This window comes from Littorina saxatilis, linkage group LG4, assembly GCF_037325665.1.
Source record: "Littorina saxatilis isolate snail1 linkage group LG4, US_GU_Lsax_2.0, whole genome shotgun sequence".
NCBI classification, from domain to species: Eukaryota; Metazoa; Mollusca; class Gastropoda; order Littorinimorpha; family Littorinidae; genus Littorina; species Littorina saxatilis.
In genome coordinates, this window is record NC_090248.1 from 46,915,711 (window position 1) to 46,934,579 (window position 18,869).

At 44.2% G+C, this 18,869-nt stretch overlaps 2 protein-coding genes across 3 annotated transcripts in view; one reads left to right on the forward strand and one right to left on the reverse strand.

The window, feature by feature from the left end:
• The first annotated feature begins 3,097 nt into the window (after positions 1-3,097).
• LOC138963586 (uncharacterized) lies at positions 3,098-9,268 on the forward strand. The gene is made up of 6 exons (XM_070335438.1): positions 3,098-3,314; positions 6,375-6,531; positions 6,837-6,954; positions 7,939-7,985; positions 8,259-8,338; positions 8,858-9,268. Exons 2-5 carry the CDS (start codon positions 6,400-6,402, stop codon positions 8,307-8,309), a joined length of 348 nt encoding a protein of 115 aa, XP_070191539.1. The 5' UTR covers positions 3,098-3,314; positions 6,375-6,399; the 3' UTR covers positions 8,310-8,338; positions 8,858-9,268.
• A 5,059-nt stretch (positions 9,269-14,327) lies between these two features.
• LOC138964910 (uncharacterized) overlaps positions 14,328-18,869 on the reverse strand; it is a 30,095-nt gene continuing 25,553 nt past the window's right edge. For both annotated transcript variants that reach the window (XM_070336983.1, XM_070336985.1), the window contains exon 5: positions 14,328-14,778. In XM_070336983.1, the coding sequence (XP_070193084.1) occupies positions 14,399-14,778 (380 nt within the window). In that variant the 3' untranslated portion in view covers positions 14,328-14,398. The remainder of the gene's footprint in view (positions 14,779-18,869) is intronic.

The window sequence follows — 18,869 nt, forward strand, 5'->3', positions numbered from 1 at the left end:
AAGGTCACTTTGACCCTTATGAAATGTGACCAAAATAAGGTAGTGAACCACTAAAAGTGACCATATCTCATGGTAGAAAGAGCCAATAAGCACCATTGTACTTCCTATGTCTTGAATTAACAGCTTTGTGTTGCATGACCTTGGATGACCTTGACCTTGGGTCAAGGTCACATGTATTTTGGTAGGAAAAATGTGTAAAGCATGTGAGTCGTATGGGCTTTGCCCTTCTTGTTGTTTTATATTTCAAGGAAACATTTCAACCTTTGCCTTCAGCCATGGAAGTCATAAAATGACACGCGGTAATGTTATACTCGCGGTAGTGTGACACGCGGTAGTGTTATACTCGCGGTAGTGTCGTACTCGCGGTAGTGTCGTACTCGCGGTAAGTTCTGTTTCCGTACCCGCGACAGCGGCAGCGACAAAAGAAAACGCGCGCAAACGCGTGACGTGTTTCCGTACTTGCGTTTTAAACATGCGGTAAAATCTGTAAACTCCCGCGTTGCCGCGCGACAACGCGAAAAAATCGCTCCAGGACCCTTTCAAAAAAATCGCGTCGCTTGCCGCTTGTCGCGCCGCTAACGCGTCGCGCGTGTGGAAACACTCCTGGTCATTTTCTATGTGCTTGATTTTCGTCGCACCGCTGGAAAAACGCTATCGCGGGTACGGAAACACAACTTTAGTGTGAGACGCGGTAGTGGTACTCGCGGTAGTGACGCTCGCGGTAGTGACCAGCACCCGATCACTCCACATAAACGCTGGTTCTGGTTGCATTGTGCCGCTGACATACAGCTAATAGGATTTTTACACCCCCTATGGGTGTGTATAGGTTTCACTCGATGTGTTTGTGTTCGCAAGTAGATCTCAAGAATGAACGGACCGATCGTCACCAAACTTGGTGAACAGGTTCTATACATTCCTGAGACGGTCCTTACAAAAATTGGGACCAGTCAAACACACGGTTAGTGAGTTATTGGTGGATTAAAATTATACAAGGCCTGGTATAGACGGACACCCCCGTTGGTCAAAGGGAAATAACCATTCTCACTGCCACCAACTGAGAAGGTTATTTCCCTTTGACGGGGGTGTAGTTCCTATCGGAGGAATTTCTTGTTTTAATCCTTTTGTGGTATTGCTGATGATGCTGAACATGTATTTTACTAGTTTACCAATATGTATCTTTGACCCTGATAGCCTACGAAAACGGAGCAATCATGGCCCAACATTGGCCCAATGCTGAATTTATTGGCGCGGTGTTGAGCCTTAGTCGGGCCGTTGTCGTAGGCTGTCAGGGTTTATGTAGCCTTGTTCCATTGTATTCTGACTGTCATAAAGTAATTAATTTTAAGAGAAAGCAGTCATGAACACAAGGAGCTGGGAAAAGTTGCCTCTTACAACAAGCGTGGATAAAGACACATACTTGACACAGGCAAGTACTCTTTTTTTTTTCCAATCACCACTAGAAGTCCCTGGGCAGCATTTTGCTCTGAAAACTGAATCTCACATACGACAGGTGGATCTTTTATTTTAAAAATGTGCCAAATTGCATATCTCCAAGGCCTTAAGACTAAGAGTAGATATTGGGAAGGCCAGTTCAAGAAGGTGTGGGTGGATCAACACATAATTTGCTGGTATACTGGGAACCGTCCCAGAGATAAATAATGTTATATATTATTTGTGGCATAAACTAATAAAGTTAGTCTCTCTCTCTCTCTCTCTCTCTCTCTCTCTCTCTCTATACGTGGGTGTGGATGTGTGTGTGTGTATGTGCGCAGTCTTTGCTTTCGTTTACAATTATTCTCTGTATATGTTCCAAGGACAGGTTGGAAGATTAGGCTAAGCCTAAAACCTTTATCCTTATGTAATAAAGTTCTGAGTTCTGAGTTCTCTCTCTCTCTCTCTCTCTCTCTCTCTCTCTCTCTCTCTCTCTCTCTCTCTCTCTCTCTCTCTCTCTCTCTCTCTCTCTCACACACACATACACACACATACTGATGTCATCTGACTTACTTGGTATCACAAAAGGTGCTGCCTTGCCGGTTTTTGCTGAAAAATAACTCCGAGACAATTAGATTCAATGAATACAATGATACAAGTAACCGGCAAGTCATAAATCCAAGAAGGTGTGGGGACCGACACAAAATAGGCTGGTTGTGGGGTCCGTCACAGAGAATTAGGTCGAAAGTGGGGTCCGACACAGAAAGTGGGGACCGACACAATGAATTATGGGAACCGTCACGCCTACGTCACAAAAGTGTGTGGGGACCGAACACAGCCAATTTCACTGACTACTTTTGTTGTTTTTATTATTACGGCTGTTTGGATGGCCCTACAATCTTGAAACTTGGGCTGTCTGCTACAGACATGTTGAACTTTTTGCTGGACCAACGACAGTTCCAAGCAGGCATTTTTTGGTAGGATATTTCTTGCCGATGCTACGAATTATGCAGTTTTGCAGTAAAGTGGAAGGCATTCTACCTAATAACGGCTAAAATATCAAAAACCTTCAATCCAACAGCACCTAGGCATGTAGTGTAAACACTCACAGATCTAACAAGACCATTCTCAGAGAGCAACATTGCCTAATACTACCATAAATGGATGTTTTGTCCGCGAATTTTGGCGTGTGGGAACCGAGTGGGAACCGAACACAAAGGGTCAGGGCACCGGACACAAAGCGTAGGGGAACCGTCACAGTGTCACCGGTGTGAGATCATGGCCCGACTGAGTTGCGTACATGTTGCCCGAACACGCCCACCTCTCCCAGAACGGACACACCAAAACAAACTGACGCTATCTAGCCTTCACGTTATTATCACAATGTCGTACGACTTCGCACATCACATAAATTTTGCCCGGCTGAACCCTCTTACACCACCGTGAGACTGATATCTATTACTTCCACCCAGTTTTTTCAAAGACCCTTCCTATTTGTAAGCATCAAACGGCCCCAACAATACCTAAGACCATTCCTATTTTTAAGCAGCAAACTGCACAGAAAGCACCACGATCACACGAAGCCGGATATAGTTCATCAATGGTTTGAATCGTATCTCAAAAGGCGCAGCTCAGTTATTAATGAACCACACCTATACTTGAGCCGTACGGTATACGTACCCACAGATTTATTGCGTTTCTGAGCAGCCGAAGGAGAGTGAAAGGGGAGGCGATAAGGTCCCTCACAACCAGACTGATTGCATAAGCCAGGGGGCATAACCAGTGGGGGTCGGTCGTGGTGTATAAAGTCCATTTAGACCACGACCTTACCTCAGACATCACGACCGAGATATTCTGCTGGACAACTGTTTTGCGTGTGTGAGGTAAGAAGTTTCTTTTTTTTTGCCCTGTGGGATAAGGTTCCTTTTTCCCCTACCTAATTGCGCTTGTGACATTGTTTTTTGTTTTGTTTTGTTTCGTTTTGTTTAATCTAGTTTTTTGATCTCTTGAGTAGCTGCGGTTTGTATGTGTGTGTGTGTTTTAAATCTTAAAAACTCTATTATTGTTTACCTGGTTTTTTTCCCTGTTCATTATTCGTTCCTTTTTTTTTGTATAATGTTTATGTCTTTTATGCTGTTACGAGTATCTACCGGTAAGTTTCTTGTCTTACAATCTTGGGCGTTACAATATTCGCTGCGTTAAAACACACACACACATCAAGACAGGAAATATTGTATGGATAATAAAACAAAATAAAACAAGATTATAAACAAAGAAGCTTTGAATTGTAAGCTCATCTTACCCTTTAGATGGTAAATGCAATTACGGTATCAGATTTTTTTTTTATAATTCATGTAGGTAGTGAAAAGTTGGTGTCACTACGACGTAGTGTTTCCTAATCTATAAAAAAAATATTTATAAGGGGTATAGTACTGCTGCTCTCTCTCTCTCTCTCTCTCTCTCTCTCTCTCTCTCTCTCTCTCTCTCTCTCTCTCTCTCTCTCTCTCTCTCTCTCTCTCTATTTAACAAGGGATGTAGATACTCCAAAGCCTGTTGCCACCAGAAATAAAAATAAAAATAAACCACAGACACAAAAACACTTGGTAGATTACGTTCTTACAGTTCTCCAATATATTTTATTCTTTAATTTGCGCATTTTCATCGAAAGTTTTCCACGGTCTGGATCCGTATGAGCATTTAGTTGCCTAGTAAAATAAAATTGGGGCATTGTTCCTCTCATGACTATTCCCGAAGACTCTTCTTTCCCTACCTTTCCCTATGTTCACGTTTACATTGTGCATAGTGTGTTATCACAAAACCCTGATTGATGACAGACAAGACTATAGTTGTGTTTTTGTTTGTTTGTCAGTTGTTGTTGCTTTTAGCAGAGACATAGTTCAGGGGTTCATGCAAGACCGATTTAGCTTTGATCTGGTTATCTGTTTATTGGTGCTCGGCCTACCCTTTAAAAACCAGTCACATTTAGACAAAACGTAAGCGTGTCCAGAATGAGGCACATGACGTAAGACCAACTTGGCCCTCAATCCTAGTTAGTCTGGAAGACCAACATGTGTGCAAGGCCTTTTCCTTAGATTTCAATTCAGATCAGTGTCATGGCATAGTTATGACATTTTCGATCTCTGGACTCTGGCCTATCAAGGAAAGCGTGAGTTTGTCCATGCGAAAGCTTACACACATGTCATATTTACAGAGAAGTCCTACGAGTCCTATTGGCGTATTTTCCCTTGCCATTGAGTAACAGGGGCGGACGAGGGGGGGGTTTCTGGGGTTTCCGGAAACCCCCCCCCCCCCAGCCAAAAAATAAAAATATTTTTGTGTGTTTTTTTGGGTTGAGTTTCAATTTTGTGGGTATTAATCAGTGACAAAATCTGCTGCCTGGAACTGGTAATGATCATCCTCAGAATGCACCAGCTTGCACCATTTTGCATCCTTTTTTTCAAAATTTTCCGGGGGGGCATGCCCCCGGACCCCCCTAGCAAGCTAGGCGCTTCGCGCCGTCGGCTCGGCGCTTCGCGCCGTCGGCTCGGCGCTTCGCGCCTTCACACCCATATCTTCACAATATACTTTTGGAAACCCCCCCCATAAAATGAACTGATCCGCCCCTGAGTAAGCTGATACACTACCTACCAAACCTAGCTAGCATACCTGAAGGCACGAGCAGATACAATGGGAAACTCAGACGGTCAGACAGATACATTGAGACGTGGACTCGTAACTTTTTGACCTTTCGCAAACCAGTCTTGCGACAATGACCTTATTTCGAGGAACCCACAGATTACGGAGGTCCAGAGAATGATAATGTCACTCACAAGGTGAATTAAAGTGCGCTAAGAGTTTTTCTTCGTCTTCTTTTTTTTATGAAGGTTGGGTAGGTTCAACCGTTTGCCGAAGACAAAAACTGACTGAATATGAAAACTTAATCACCAAGTAAGCAGACCTTTTCTACAAAACAACAACAACAACAACAACAACAACAACACTGCAGTAATGAGTTGTAGTACTGGCAAACCCCAAAATATATGCCCCAAAAAAGTAAAATGGAGAAAATCGTTTTAGTCTGCAAAAGTGCACTTCTATAGAAGTGGGGTGGGGCAAAAGGAGGAAACACTGGGACTGATCATACTACCGTATTTTACGGACTATAAGGCGCAACTTTTTTTTCTCAATCTTGACCCCTCAGTGCGGCTTATTGAACAGAAGCGCCCTATGTGTGGTTAAAATAGAAATCCCTGGCCAAGTTTCATCTCAGACAGCAAAGTGACCGCCTGAGTTACAGTCGAACAACTTGTGAAAATGCATGTTTCAGCTACTTGGTACTACCCTGGCCAAGTTTCCTCTCAAGACATCAAAGAGACCGCCCCATAGGTTAAACTCGGTCACTGACCCCCGTGCAGGGAAAGTTTCCTCTCTCAGATATGAAAGGGGAACCACCTCTCATAGCTAAAACTGGGTCAATGACCCCGGGGAAGAAGGTCAGTGTCTGTAAACAAGGCCACCCAGCTATCACAATGAACCTGCCTTTGATCTCGCCGCACACATAGAGCACAAAATAATATTTCCACTCTGTATTCTTCCTTTGATGTGCGCCAGAAGCGCCTAATGTGATGTTTTTTCTCAAGTTTACCTCAAAAATGGGGGTTGCGCCCTATAGAAGGAAGCGCCTTATAGTCCCGAAAGTACGGTAAATTATTTGCCGACCATTTCCCTTTTTTGTTTCTGATTGTTTAGATTTGTTGTTGTTGCACATGAACATGAACAGAGATTTTTTCTCTTCAGTTCCAAATATACGTTCAGAATTCACGCGCATGAGCAGCACTAGCCTTAGAATAAATGAAAGTTTGAATTCGAAGTTTGATTACCTGTGTTTATGAATGGACAGATGGACGAATTAAAGACATCTCGATTCTTTGCTTTGTGCCCAGCCACAGGAACTTAAAGAAAGCCAAGATGCGAGTACTGTTGCTGCTTGCCTGTGCTGTGGTGTGTGCCTTGAGTGCCCCTGCAAGCCCTGATGACGTCACACAGGACCGGCCCTTCATTGCGCTCATCAAGGACATCGAAGCTCAGCCTTTCTTCAGGGTCAGTCAAAAAGACAAGACTCCAATGATTCAATTAGCCCTGTATGAGTTATAGTGATAAGTGTGGAATACGCTTACATACATTGTGACAAGGGTGGATGATGATGATGATGATGTGATGATGATGATGATGATGATGATGACGATGATGAGTATGACTTTATGACGACGACGACGAGGATGATATGATGCTGCTGCTTCTGCTGATTATGATGATCAGTGATGACGCATGTGACGAAGAGTGAAAATGATGATGATGACGATGATGACGACGACGATATGATGATGATTGCTTGGCTGTTGCAGGACTTCTCGCAAAGCTACAGATTACTGACCTTCGAGATGGTGACGGCTGCAGAGTCTGCCAACCTGGGGCCTCTGATCGAGCGACTGGGCGACGTTCAGCTCCTCAGATATATCAACCGTAAGTCCATGGAGACATGTGTGCCCATCTACAGTATTTGGGGACAGCGCGGAGACCATGGGGTGGCATGCACTAGAAAGTACACAACTGGGTGTGACCCACGCTCTGAACTGATCGGATTGTTTGAAGTGTCATACAAACTTCAGTTTCAATCAATCCCACAGAGCGCTTAGGTCCCACCCAATTGGACCTCTTCTCGTGCATACCATCCCATGTAACCTCCGGCATTTTAAGCTGTCACTCTGTTTTTGGCTTTTTTTCTCTCTCAAAGTTAAGTACGATCACTGCATTGCCACATGCACAGCTGTGCATAGTGGTACGTGTCTAAACTGTTCAGTAAAAGTACTCTTTTGCGCAACTTGTGTCTTCATGTCCCTGTGTCGGGTTCAAGTATTGTATATTTCCAGGTATGGTTATATGCCTTAAAGAGATAGTGGCTGTCTACAACATTGCAGTACTGTAGAACACCCCACCCCAATGTAGTGTACACGAAGGGACCTCGGTTTTTCGTCTCATCCAAAAGACTAGCACTTGAACCCACCACCTAGGTTAGGAAAGGGGGGAGAACATTGCTAACGCCCTGACCCAGGGTCGAACTCGCAACCTCTCGCTTCCGAGCGCAAGTGCGTTACCACTCGGCCACCCAGTCCAGACGCACCCCGATTTAAAGCGTCTCCCATTTAAAGGCATTGATTTCTCAGATTTTCTGTTCACAACCTCTGTAAGCTTAAGTCCATTTTACGACTGCTATTTTTTAATACCAAGTATTCTTACTTCTTACAGGGGAGGGGGGGGTTTTTCTAAATTAGAGGTTACCGCTGTAGTATCAAGAGAAACGAAAATATTGTGCCGTGTCGTTGGCGAGGTTCCTTGTTTTTATGTGTTTGCCGGTATTACATGCCTTGTCATTTGTAGGAGGGGTGGTCAAGAAGCCGTTATTACGTGTACCATTTTTGACACCTGTTTGTGATTTCAATGTTTCAGTTCTGCCAAAAGATTTTTCATACAAATTCATCAATTACGCCATAATGGTAAGCGTGTGCGTGTGTAGTGTAGTGTAGTTTTGTGTAGAGTAGTGTAGTGTTGTGTTGTGTGTGTGTGTGTGTGTGTGTATGCATGCCTGTGTGCATGCGTATTGTGAATGGTGTGCAAGCTCTTTGACAAGCGAAAAGCTGACATTAGGCTAAATTGTCATGAGTGTATAATGTTGTGTCGAGTTTGTTTCACGTTCTGTTTAGAATTTGACCGAATATAATGACTGTTCAAATAAAGAATGTTTGATTTTTGCCCCTGTTATTTTTCAGCATTTGGAAGCTGAAGCTGGCCCTGCCAACGAGTCTTTCTTTAAGCCTTAACTTCATCATCTGTTCTGCATCACGCACCAGTGAGTATCTATCTGACTTTGCTGAGGTCTTCTCGACTGCTCGACTGATAAGACCGCAGGACTATAGACAGATAGACTGACGAATATGTACAGGGAAACGGGTGTTGTATCACCGATAAGTCACATAAAGAGGAGGCATAATTATAATTGACAGACACAGACAACTACACACACGCAATTTCTCTCTCTGTCTCTTGTCACACTGATGCACACACACACACACACACACACACACACACACACACACACACACACACACACACACACACTCTCTCTTCTCTCTCTGCCACTTTCTCTCACTCCCTGTCGCTCTCTTCACATACACACACACACACACTTTGTTTAGAAAACTCAATCAATGTGATATAGACATGACCAACTCGTCTGGAGCAAGTGTCCTGTTAAATTACCAGAGACAGACTTTAAAACTGAGATTTTATCAAGTTTTGTCTGTTCTATATTTGTCAGACAGACTCTTTGAGGTTGACTGACATATAAGGACACTCTTCTGTTTTTCAGTGCAAATCTGAAGTTACATCATCCATGTGTGGGCATCACAAGTTTAGATTAAGAAACATCACTTGTTAACACATTGTAACTATATAAAATCTTCAGGGGCGGATCAGTTCATTGTATGGGGGGGGGGGGGGGGGTTCCAAAAGTATATTGTGAAGATATGGGTGTGAAGGCGCGAAGCGCCGAGCCGACGGCGCGAGGCGCCTAGCTTGCTAGGGGGGTTCGGGGGCATGCCCCTCCCCCCCCGGAAAATGTTGAAAAAAAGGATGCAAAATGGTGCAATCTGGTGCATTCTGAGGATGATCATTACCAGTTTCAGGCAGCAGATTTTGTCACTGATTAATACCCCAAAAATTGAAACTCAATGTAAAATAAAGAAATGCACCATAACAATATTTTTATTTTTTGACTGAGGGGGGGGGGGGTTTCCGGAAACCCCAGAACCCCCCCCCCCCCCCTCGTCCGCCCCTGATCTTTATTATTTATTGATGTCAATAAAGCAGTTCACAAATCCTCCAAGAACAGTTGTTCTCAAATGTATGTGTGTGTGTGTGTGGGGGGGGGGGGGGGGGGGCGTGGAAGAGGGTATGCATTGAGGTTTCCTTGTTCTTTCCTATTAGACATAGCTTCAGTTCTTGTGCATGTTGTTGCACTTTTAAAAAATGTGTGTATAGAAATTAAGTATTTAGGTACTCGAATGGAATCCATTTTGGAAGACAATTTGTTCAAGCTTTGAAAGTATGCCTTTCATCCACTTTATGGGAGTCTTGGATTTAAACACACACACACACACACACAGACACAAGACACACATGCAAATTTATGCGTATATTTTTTTTTACAAGTTATGCTTATATTTTGCCATAAACATGGAGATATGGCACAGCTCTCTAATCTTCTTCTTCTGCGTTCGTGGGCTGAAACTCCCACGTACACTCGTGTTTTTTGCATGAGTGGAATTTTACGTGTATGACCGTTTTTACCCCGCCATTAAGGCAGCCATACGCCGCTTTCGGAGGAAGCATGCTGGATATTTTCGTGTTTCTATAACCCACCGAACTCTGACATGGATTACAGGATCTTTTCCGTGCGCACTTGGTCTTGTGCTTGCGTGTACACACGAAGGGGGATAAGCCACTAGCAGGTCTGCACATAAGTTGACCTGGGAGATCGGAAAAATCTCCACACTTAACCCACCAGGCGGCCGCGACCGGGATTCGAACCCTCGACCTTCCGATTAAGAGGCCGACGTCTTACCACCCCGCCACAGCGCCCGTCGCTCTCTAATCTATTACAAGGTTTACACACAAAAATAGTCCGGTAGAAACATTGGCACCACAAAAGTAGTTGAAAGCTTTTGTACTAAAGGAACTAAACTCCTTCAGAAGCCTGTTCTCTTTAACGATGTACATCACAAAGGAGAATTCAATGCAAAATATACATGACAGACAAATTGCAGTGCGTAACAGTTTTTGTTTTGCATAAAAAGTGATGACAGTTGTAAGCCACTTTGTCACAGAAATGTCTGTCGACCATTAATCGACGTAACATTGACATCTGAAAATGTTGATCTTCATCTTTAATTTTGTGACGTCACTTCGAAAGGAGTTATTTCTTTCTTTCTTTATTTGGTGTTTAACGTCGTTTTCAACCACGAAGGTTATATCGCGACGGGGAAAGGGGGGGGAGATGGGATAGAGCCACTTGTTAATTGTTTCTTGTTCACAAAAGCACTAATCAAAAAATTGCTCCAGGGGCTTGCAACGTAGTACAATATATGACCTTACTGGGAGAATGCAAGTTTCCAGTACAAAGGACTTAACATTTCTTACACACTGCTTGACTAAAATCTTTACAAACATTGACTATATTCTATACAAGAAACACTTAACAAGGGTAAAAGGACAAACAGAATCCATTAGTCGCCTCTTACGACATGCTGGGGAGCATCGAGTAAATTCTTCCCCCTAACCCGCGGGGGGTTCGAAAGGAGTTGATTCCCGAGATTGGCAAAGGGATTTAATACATGCAATTTACAGGAATGATATGTAAGAGTTTTTGTTATACACAAAAAATAGAAATCAGATTTGTAGGTTGCAGGAATGATATGTTTCACGTGTCAACATATTACATGTATACAATAACCTGGTTTGCTTACACCCTTGGCTATTATGTGATAACATGATCATTGGACTTTGTTTGTGATTGTTATAGTAAAAATTGATATAATGACCATTTTTGTCAAAAATTACAGTTTCCAAACTTTCACACAGACACTGCAGCACGTAAAACCGCAGAAAACACAGCTAAAATTGGTGTCAAACATCAGGTACTCACATTACAACCCATAACAGTATTCTTCTGTGTGGTAATCCATAAATAACTTCTTGTAGAGCTTCCAGAACACTATCATTTGAAAACAGCAGGTCTACGAGTTGATGTCCGACTTTCGTAAAACTAAAAACTACATAAAATTAAAAAAATTAAAAAATCCCTGCGCTTAGAACTGTACCCACGGAATACACGCGATATAAGCCTCATATTGATTGATATTGATTGATTTCGGCCGCCATTTTGAATCTTATAGATCGGAAAAAACAAAAAAGTTTTGACCACGTGGTACTAACTTATCTGAACAGTCAATGGGAAAGAACTGTGTTTAAACCCCTACAAGAAGTTGGACAGTGGTTACCTCCCATTTAGTTTTCACATTTATTTATTCATTTATTTATTTATTTGGTGTTTAACGTCGTTTTCAACCACGAAGGTTATATCGCGACGGGGAAAGGGGGGAGATGGGATAGAGCCACTTGTTAATTGTTTCTTGTTCACAAAAGCACTAATCAAAAAATTGCTCCAGGGGCTTGCAACGTAGTACAATATATTACCTTACTGGGAGAATGCAAGTTTCCAGTACAAAGGACTTAACATTTCTTACATACTGCTTGACTAAAATCTTTACAAACATTGACTATATTCTATACAAGAAACACTTAACAAGGGTAAAAGGAGAAACAGAATCCGTTAGTCGCCTCTTACGACATGCTGGGGAGCATCGGGTAAATTCTTCCCCCTAACCCGCTGGGGGTATTTAGTTTTCACAAATGTCCTGAAAAGTGCTGATGTACATGCCACGTACCTAGTACGTGTAGTGTATGGGCGTATAACAAACCAAACATGACCACGTACCTAGTACGTGCTGGGCAGTGAAAGGGTAAAAAGAGAAACAGAATCCGTTAGTCGCGTCTTACGACATGCTGGGGAGCATCGGGTAAAATTCTTCCCCCTAACCCGCGGGGGGCTTTTTGCGATATGAAAGAGTCTCCTTTCTGATTTTAGCTGTAGCTTTCCTCCTGTCATTTAATAATATATATATTATGTATATGTTTTATCACACAAACAACATCTCAGAAACAAAGGGAAGTATACTTTCTTAATACAGACAATACTTCAAAATTAGATTAATGGGAACCAACCTCCTGGCACCTGATAGATTAAAAAGTATTGAAATCAACAAACAACTTTCATCCTCAATTGTTCATGATTCTAACATGAACAGAAAAATGTGTAACAGGAACACCATTTGTATAATCTTGCAGATCTTACAAATGTTTGCTGCAAAAGATCTGTTTCCTCACATCACACACAAAATAAAACAGCTTGAACAGGTATTTTGGTTACAGGAAAGTCAGTGGTATAATAAGGTCAAAAGAAATTATGCACTTTGTATTATGAACATCACTTACATTTATATGTACAACACATCTTTGATCTTTCTTTCTTTCTTTATTTGGTGTTTAACGTCGTTTTCAACCATTCAAGGTTATATCGCGACGGAGGGAAGGGGGGAGATGGGATAGAGCCACTTGTCAATTGTTTCTTGTTCACAAAAGCACTAATCAAAAATTTGCTCCAGGGGCTTGCAACGTAGTACAATATACAGGGTGACACAAAAAAAACAGAGCCCACCAAAAGTTTAATATTTTCTGAAATAATCAGCCGATTCTTTTATTTTTTCAGGTGAGCCAAGCTGAAATGATGTTCTAACAGCCCACCAAGTTTGAGCTTCAAGATGTCATGGACAACGGAGCATAAGACATTTATAGTCGAGGCCTATTTTCGGTCGAATTCTATCCAGACTGGTCAGCCGCAGATGTGACCCAGAGTGGTCCCCCTATTCACCGGACTTGAACCCCCCAGATTTTTATCTGTGGGGGTACCTCAAGGACAGGGTATATGGCAACAACCCCCAGACCATCCCTGATCTTAAGGCAGCAATAACAGCAGCTGTAAGAGCGATCCCACATCTGCGGCTGACCAGTCTGGATAGAATTCGACCGAAAATAGGCCTCGACTATAAATGTCTTATGCTCCGTTGTCCATGACATCTTGAAGCTCAAACTTGGTGGGCTGTTAGAACATCATTTCAGCTTGGCTCACCTGAAAAAATAAAAGAATCGGCTGATTATTTCAGAAAATATTAAACTTTTGGTGGGATAGATCTGTTTTTTTTGTGTCACCCTGTATTACCTCACTGGGAGAATGCAAGTTTCCAGTACAAAGGACTTAACATTTCTTACATACTGCTTGACTAAAATCTTTACAAACATTGACTATATTCTATACAAGAAACACTTAACAAGGGTAAAAGGAGAAACAGAATCCGTTAGTCGCCTCTTACGACATGCTGGGGAGCATCGGGTAAAATCTTTCTCGTCCCAACCAATATGGGACTCCCCCTAACCCGCGGGGGGCATCTTTGATCTTGCATTCTGATTCATATCACTTAATAAAATTACTACATCGCCTAATCAAATAACCAGATCAAATGCACTTATATGTATTGGTTGGATTAGGCACTTACACCAAATATTGAATTTAAAGCAAACAGACATTTTTCACAGAAAAAAATCATCATACAACTCAAGCAAAGCAAATCTGAAAAATGAGGCTATGTAACACCAAGTGGTACATGTACATATATTTTTGAGCTGGATACATTTTACAACAAAATCAAAAAGTATAAAAACACACAAGAAGAGGTAAAATAAATCAGTGTCATAATATATCACCCATGTATGGCGTAGAAACTTTAACCAATCAGCCTTTAGAACACAGATGGACTTCATAAAAACTTTGTTCTCCTTTATATTTGTTATTAAAAAAAAGCAAAACAGTTTTGCATTGGAATTGTAAGGCGCTTGGAGCTATACATGGTACTTGTGCTTTTGAAAACCTATTTATCATCATTATAATTATTATCATTTGTATTGTTCTCAAATTATCAGTGCATGTAATATAAACAATGCAATCATGGAGGGGTATGAAACTCAAATTTGACGCAAAAGTTTCATGTTTCCGAATGCAAGTGTACTCCAAAATTGTATTCCTCTGTCCCATTCATACAGAAAAGTCAAAAATCCATTACAGTGGAACCCAATCCCCCCCCCCCCCCCCCCCCCCCCCCCCCCCGCCCCATTTAAACAAAATTTATTATTACACTTTTTGTCTTTCTTTTTGCTTGTTTGCTCACTGGCTTTCATATCAATCTTGCTCTCTGTACTTGACAACCGCCTCGTAAGATGGTGGAGGCTGGGAATGAGGGTGATCCCGTCCCCTCGCTGCAGAGTGTGCGGTATCTGTCGTCCAGACCTCGACATCCCCCGTTGAAAATGGAACACCTTCCCCCCACCTGTCCCAGTTCTCCTCGTTACCAAAGTCAAGGTCATCGCTACGACGGAGAGGTGCAGCAAGGGCCGAGGGCTGCGGCTGGAAGGGGGAGGGGACGACATGCACGGGGTTGTTCCGAATGGCAACGTATGGCTCGTTAACGTTGATCACTGGGTGAACGATTGTGCCCGGGGCCGACACTAGATGACAATCAGGGACGAACAGCTCGTCCAGGGTCTGTGCACTGTAGACATCTGAAATTAGCACAACACAACAAATCTCAACATTCACGTTAAAGTGAAATCTCTCTTTTACAATTACAACAGGACAAATCTCAACATTCTGGTTACAGTGAAATCTCTGTTTTACAATTACAACAGGACAAATCTCAACATTCTGGTTACACAGGCAAGGTATGAGCCGACTGTGAGCCCCTCCGTAGGGACGGACTATGCGGGCGTTGGTCGCACTACTCCGCCCCCGCCTGGTAGTTTTATCAACATATAAGGGGCAACCGTGACTGTTTATTCCAAGTGGTCAGAACATCCGGCATTGGAATGTCTGCCCTTCTTTTTCCTTTCCTGCGTCTCGTGGAGGGTGCGGCAGAGAGCACCAGGAAAGGAGAGGAATAAAACATAGTTTACTAGATGAATACCCGCTTCGCCGGGTAGCCGGCTTTGCCGGGCAAATCCCAGCATTCTGGTTACAGTGAAATCACTGTTTTACGATCACATCAGGACAAATCTCAACATTCTGGTTAAAGTAAAATCTCTCTTTTACGATCACAACAGGACAAATATCAACTTTCTGGTTACAATGAAATCACTGTTTTACGATAACAACAGGACAAATATCAACTCAGTGGTTACAGTGAAATCACTGTTTTACGATCACATCAGGACAAATCTCAACATTCTGGTTAAATTAAAATCTCTCTTTTACGATCACATCAGGACAAATCCCAGCATTCTGGTTACAGTGAAATCGAAAATTTTTATCTAAATTTTGATTTGATTAATATACTTACCCGAATCACATGATTAGCATTGACCCACTTCGATGCATAGGTTATGATAAAAGCTACCCCGTCTAGGTATAAGGGGAGCAACCCCAACTAAAAAAGTGACTGCACCAGCATGACTGACACCCTGGGTTACGTCCCATGTAGCCTACTACGTCATCAATGGTGCTGGTCACGTGATACCCCTTCAATCGACTAATTGAACATCAAAAATCGTGCGGGGCAGGAGGGAGGGAATTACCCATGTGATTCGGGTAAGTATATTAATCAAATCAAAATTTAGATAAAAATTTTCGATTATAATTACATATTCTTACGCCGAATCACATGATTAGCAGATAACTCCAACCAGGCGGTGGGTAAGATCAAAGAAGTTCAAACCCACTCTTAAAATCTGGAGAGGCATTGTCCCGCTGCCACCAAAGCAGGAAGGGACCTAGATCCATCGTTACAGATAGATCCATACTGCCAGAAGGCAGCAATGTCTCCCTATTAAACTGATAAAGACAAAAGCCGAGCACCAGTAAGCTGTGTGCAGGACATCATCCAACCTCCCAGACCGTAAAACGGCCGAGGAGGAGGCCCAGGCCCTGGAAAAAGAGCTCGGGCTGAGCCTAGGGGAAAGATAGCCGAAAGCTACGCCAAGGCGGAGGGGAAGAGAATCCCTCGCCAAAAAACTGGCCCACTGCCAAACATCAGGGAAAGAGCCGGTGAGAAAGAAAACATCTAGCTCACTCTAAAACCCTTGCCAGGAACTGGCCCACTGCCAAAAGACAGAACGAGGACCGAGAACCAACCTAAATGACAGTCGCAATGCCGCTCAGGCAAAAAAGCGAAAGACAGCATCAGAGAGCCCGTAAGCTGTGCTCAGCACTTCTTGCCATCTCCTGAACCATAAAGGGGCTCAAGTCTTGAATAACCCGAGCCGAGTAGAGGGGCAGACAAGCTGCCCCCCCCCCCCCCCCCTTACTATTGGAAGGAAAAGCCAAAAACCCTGGAAACGACAAGCGTAAGGTTGACCGATCATAAATGAAAAGCACCAACCTTCCCCAGGACCGTAAGACAATCATGCCAAAGAAAAAGCCTTGGCATGGAGAGAGGCCCGAAAGGCCGGAGAGATAACGGTCAGCTCCAGAGAGGAGTGACCTGTTTCCTAGAAAGAGAGAGAGACGTCTGAGTACAAAAAACCAGAGTCAAACTCAAAGAAAAAACTCAGAAGAGACGGTCACCAGAAGTCCACTACCAGACCATGCAGAAGCACAGAGGGAGGTAAACAGAGGAAGAAGCGGCCTACGAAAAGTGTAAGCCGCCAGCAGAGCGGAGAACGCGATGGCCAAAGCCTGATGTGACCGGTGACTCTAACCAAAATGACTAAAGTCAGAGTGATCACAAAGCAGTCTGCTTGTAGGTAAACGAAAGAAAATCAAAAACCCAAAACAGAAACGAGGCTGGAAAGGAAAAACAGAAAACTGTGAAGCTAACCAGCCTTAAGACTCCCTGAACGAGAGTTCACAAGAAGAAGGGCCCGAAGAAATTTCGCGGCCGACCGAGCCCAGAAAATTCCTGAGTCTGGCTGAAAAACCAAACACGTCTGATACCTCAGAACCGAGAATCAGACACGGAACACAACAGGCAAGAGTCCGTAATAGTTGCCAGCGGTAGAAGGGTGACCGTAACAGGCAACCCACCCCACCGGAAGTCGACCCGACCCGCCTCCTGGCAGGATGAGGTAAAAGAGGAAGACACAAAATCTAGAGACACGGAGACCGTAGTCGCCCATGCCAGGCAGGAGACTATTACACGGGCTAAGGCTGAGAGCCGTAACGCCCGTAGACCCGCCATCAAAGATGCTGGGCTGAAAGCCCGCACCAAGAAACCAGAAAATTAACTAGACCTCTACCGAAAGGGGAGGTTTAGCCAATAAAGCTGAGAAAAGTGATAGGCCACAAGAATGACCCCTCACCATGCATTGCTAAAACCAATGCAAACTCAGTAAAATCTGAATGTAACCTCCGAGGCCACCTCAAGTAAACCTTAAGTTTGGACGAAACACCAGAACAAGTCCGATCGCTAGAGAAAGACAGAGTCAAAATCGGCGAAAAGCCCACTAGGACCAAGTCCAAAAGAGTAGACAACAACCACCACCACCAACGGATGAAATGGCTGTTGCACCAGCCGAGGCTGAAAAACCCGGATGCCCTAATGCAGGCTGTTGTTCCCAAAAAATACAGACTAAGACGTCTGTGCAAGGAAGAACCTCTCCGGATAAACCTGAGCTGAGGACTTAGCCTGAAAAAGCTGAGTCTGCTTAGGTAGAGCCCGTTTTGCTGCTTCAAAGCTTGGAGAGCAAAAGAAGAGACCTGAAGGTCCCTACACATCTATATCTCCTTGGAGGCCAGGAGGCCAGGGAGGCCTTGGAAGCCAGGAGACTTAAGAGGCCAGGAGGCCTTGGAGGCCCGGAGGCCATGGAGGCCAGGAGGCCTTGGAGACCAGGAGGCCTTGGAAGCCAGGAGACCTTAGAGGCCAGGAGGCCTAAGAGGCCAGGAGGCCTTGGAGACCAGGAGGCCTCAGAGGCCAGGAGGCCTTGGAGACCAGGAGGCCCGGAGGCCTTGGAAGCAAGGAGACCTTAGAGGCCAGGAGGCCTAAGAGGCCAGGAGGCCTTGGAGGCCATGGAGGCCTTGGAGACCAGGAGGCCTCAGAGGCCAGGAGGCCTTGGAGGCCTTGGAGGCCGGGAGGCCCTAGAGGCCAGGAGGCCTTGGGGGCCAGGAGGCCTAAGAAACCAGGAGGCTTCAGAGACCAGGAGGACTTGAAGGCCAGGAGGCCTTAGAGGCCAGGAGGCCGAAGAGAGACCCATCCACCGAGGGTGAAGAACTAAGGGTGTCTCATTGATTCCTCACAAACTAGGAATGGGCGAGGAACAAGTCCCGTCTGTACATGACCGTATGGGCATTGTGCAGAGAGGAAGGACTTCTCCGTTCTAAATTCGCCCTAGCAAAAGTGGAGAAAGCATCCCCTGCGTCCTGCTCTAAACTGAGAGTAAAGGGCGCAAAGAACTCCGTAAAGGAGTGTCTCCGAGATGGAAGCAAGTTCCAAAAGCTGTCTGCCCACTTCCTCAGAGGGGAAGAGAGTCTGCTCAGAGAGCAGGGGACTCAAAACGTTCCCCAAAGAAGAAGTTCCGGCGTGACCGGCAAAGGTGCACGCAGAGGGGCAAAAGACGACAGCAAATTCCGGGACATCTTGGGCAAAGGCAACCTCCTCTGAGCCGCTAATGTCCCGAAGCTGGGAAGGCCGGAGCCTGAAGCCCCTTTCCTGCAGGTCAACGGC

Excerpts from the sequence above, each read along its gene's own strand:
- LOC138963586 (XM_070335438.1), top strand. The coding sequence starts at position 6,400 with ATGCGAGTACTGTTGCTGCTTGCCTGTGCTGTGGTGTGTGCCTTGAGT. Across the intron at positions 6,532-6,836 it reads AAGCTCAGCCTTTCTTCAGG|GACTTCTCGCAAAGCTACAG; the intron begins GTCAGTCAAAAA and ends TGGCTGTTGCAG. Across the intron at positions 6,955-7,938 it reads GCTCCTCAGATATATCAACC|TTCTGCCAAAAGATTTTTCA; the intron begins GTAAGTCCATGG and ends TCAATGTTTCAG.